Consider the following 2,937-nt stretch of genomic DNA (forward strand, 5'->3'; position numbering starts at 1 on the left):
GGTGCCGCGTCATCACCGCTCTCGCATGCCAAGGGAAAAGCATCTGCCAGCTTGCCGCTACGGCCAATTCCCACCCCAGCGTTCAGTAGGGGTTGTCGCGCACATGCTCCATGATTTTTTTCAGACCCAGCCAGGTCTCCTCAGCAGTTGGGATAATTTGGCTGGCTGGCAGGAGGAAACCGTAGTTGCCCGTGTCTCGCAGCTCAAAGGCGAAGGAGTATTTGATGCCGTTGTCGTAGCTCCAGTCGATGCTGCCTCCGCTGGCTTGGTCTGAGAAAGGGAGAAGAGCCAGAGGGGTGAACGGAGGATTGAGCCGAGTTCTGCTGCCCTACTGCTCGTATTTGTCAGGGACGAGTATTTGGGGTCTATGTGAATGCTCAGCTCCGAAATTTCACGGGCGGTGTCTCCCTTACGGAAGCATCAGTGCTCCCAGGAGGGGGAAACCTTGCTGAGGAGAGCAAGACTGTTGTCCTGGGACAGCCCGTAAACGCTCGGATTAGCAAAATACTCACAGATAGTAGTGCAAATGCTCCCCACTGTAAAGGTGGTGCCGTACAGGGACCGGATGGAACTGGCAGCAGCTCTTCCCACAGCATCCTGGAGAGAAGAAGACGAAGAAGTTGGGAAGTATCCACATGTAATGAGACTAAACGTTAAGATTTCACCAACCTGAACCATACTTGGGGCTGGAGCCCCGCTGCCGTGGGGACAGGCTGGGGGAGTTGGGGGGGTTCAGCCTGGAGAAGGGAAGCTCCAGGGAGACCTCAGAGCCCCTTCCAGAGCTGGGGGGCTACAAGAAAGCTGGGGGGGGTAGTTCAAGAGATACCAAGGCAGTTGGAGATCTCCCTGTAGTCAGTGGTCAGCTTTGTGCTCACTGCAACGATACAGCAGACGGCTGAGGAGAAATCGGAGCCAGGCTCTTGGTGGAGGTGTAGGGACAAAGGACGAGTGGCAACACATCGTCACAGGAGGAATGGCATTTAGGTGTCAGGGGCAAAGAAAATCCCGGTGGTGGTGGGGAAAATTTGGGAAGGGCTTGAAGAAGCTGTGGCCTTTGTCTTTAGAAATATCAAAGCAAATCAAAACAATTAATCAAAACTGAGCTGGGCAAGGCCCTAAGCAACCCAACCCAAGCTTGGAACTGGCTCCGACACCCAAGCCTGCCTGCTTCCAGCAGAGGGTTAAACGGAGACCTCCAGGGTTTTTTTCCATCTGAATGAGGATTGGGAGATCCCTGTCGCCTGACATTACAGCTGCGCTGGGAAGATGGAGAGCAAAGAGGGCTGAGAATGGGTGGTGATGGCACGTGTTTGTGTACGACCAAGATTTCTCTTGTGAGGGCACGGCACGGGGGGTTTGTTCGCCCTCATGGAGGGTCACTGCTACGCATAGCAGAGTTCTTATCCCGATATCTCACTGGAACGCTTGAGTGTGGAAAGCCGGACGGAACAGGGGAAGCTACAGCCAAGTCATCACGTCTCACCAGCTCAGCGTAGTCTGCCGGTTGAGTGCATTTGTAGCCATAGGGATACATCAGGAGCTGAGAGTAGCTGTGGAGGGTGAGGAAGGCCCGGATGTTTCCATGATTCTTGATAAAGTTGACAACTGAACTAACTTCCACCTCGGAGTTGGCATAGGGCCCGTGGTAAGAGTCAGAACAGGGTCTGTTGCTGGCTCCGGGACCTGTTGGCGCAGAGGGGGAACAAAGGCAAACCTGAAAGAACTGGCATTTGGGAAAGGTCAAAGCAGACCAGTGCAAAGCCAGGCTTTCCTAGGAACAGGTCTTCAGCCAGAGCAAGTCCGTAAGTGCCGATCAACGCTCCAAGGGCAGAGCATGAACACTCAAGGGAGGTACTTCTGGATGACACGGGTTGCTGCCTTTATCTGTGCTCGCTGGCAATCAATCAATACCAAGTTATCCTTACAAAAGGCAGCTTCCATCCTATTTGACCATTTTCTTTCTGAATTTCCTTATAATAAGGCAATTAATATAGGCAATTAAGGCAATGTGCTCACCTGGAGCACATTTTGGGGGCCTACAAGGAAGCTGGGGGGGGACTATTTTACAAGGACAGGGAATGACAGGGCAAGGGGTAACAGGTTTAAATTGAAGGTGGGTGGATTTAGATTGGATATCAGGATGGAATTCTTCCTGGAGAGGGTGGGTAAAGCACTGGGACAGGTTGCCCAGAGAAGCTGTGGATGCCCCATCCCTGGGAGTGTCCAAGGCCAGGCTGGATGAGGCTTGGAGCACCCTGGTCTAGTGGGAAGGTTCCCCCGCCCATGGCAAGGGGGTTGGAACTGGATGATCTTTAAGGTCCCTTCCAATCCAAACCATTCCATGATTCTATGACTGCTGGTCCTCTATGACAGGATCTGGGCCCACAAATGGGAACTATCTTTAGTGAAAGCCAGATTCCAGAAACTTTATTCCTACCTCCAAAACCTGCGTCCCAGTTCCGGTTTGGATCAACTCCAAAACACACACTGCCTTTATTCTTGGAACGGGTCTTCCGCCACATCCGATCCTACAACCAAGAAACACGATGGCTTCCAAAAGGAGCAAATCTCAGTCCTTGCAGTAAAACCACTAGCCAGAAACAGCTGCCGTTCACCAGGAAGCGATCCCAGGCACGAGCCTAAGATTTCTTCTGATGGGCTGAGTGCCAAGATGGGCCGAAGGACAAGAATCAAAGGGCTGGTGAATTTATCGTGGGTTAAGATGGGTTAGGCAAGCAATTAGTATCTTTGGCTGCCCAATTCTTTTGTAACTCCTTCTTACAGCATTCAGAAATGGACTTTCAGACCCTACTTCCCTCGTATTTACGGCGCCCTTGGAAAAGCATGACAGCTTCCTAAATCAGCGTAGCCACACGACATGCTTACTCACTGTGGTGTGAGTGAACACATATCCATCAGGGTTTGAGACCGTCAGCA

The 2,937-nt window shown here is 52.0% G+C and overlaps 1 protein-coding gene across 1 annotated transcript in view; it reads right to left on the bottom strand.

Annotated features, from left to right (window-relative positions):
- Positions 1–60: 60 nt before the first annotated feature.
- CPA2 (carboxypeptidase A2 (pancreatic)) overlaps positions 61–2,937 on the bottom strand; it is a 10,002-nt gene continuing 7,125 nt past the window's right edge. The window contains exons 7-11 of the mRNA XM_010161866.1: positions 2,891–2,937; positions 2,438–2,528; positions 1,484–1,683; positions 513–597; positions 61–270 (exon numbers count right to left, since the gene is read on the bottom strand). The exon at positions 2,891–2,937 is cut by the window's right edge and continues 55 nt beyond it. Of these exons, the coding sequence (XP_010160168.1) occupies positions 83–270; positions 513–597; positions 1,484–1,683; positions 2,438–2,528; positions 2,891–2,937 (611 nt within the window). The 3' untranslated portion in view covers positions 61–82. The remainder of the gene's footprint in view (positions 271–512; positions 598–1,483; positions 1,684–2,437; positions 2,529–2,890) is intronic.

Source organism: Eurypyga helias, unplaced genomic scaffold (assembly GCF_000690775.1).
Source record: "Eurypyga helias isolate BGI_N326 unplaced genomic scaffold, ASM69077v1 scaffold5312, whole genome shotgun sequence".
Classification (NCBI taxonomy): domain Eukaryota; kingdom Metazoa; phylum Chordata; class Aves; order Eurypygiformes; family Eurypygidae; genus Eurypyga; species Eurypyga helias.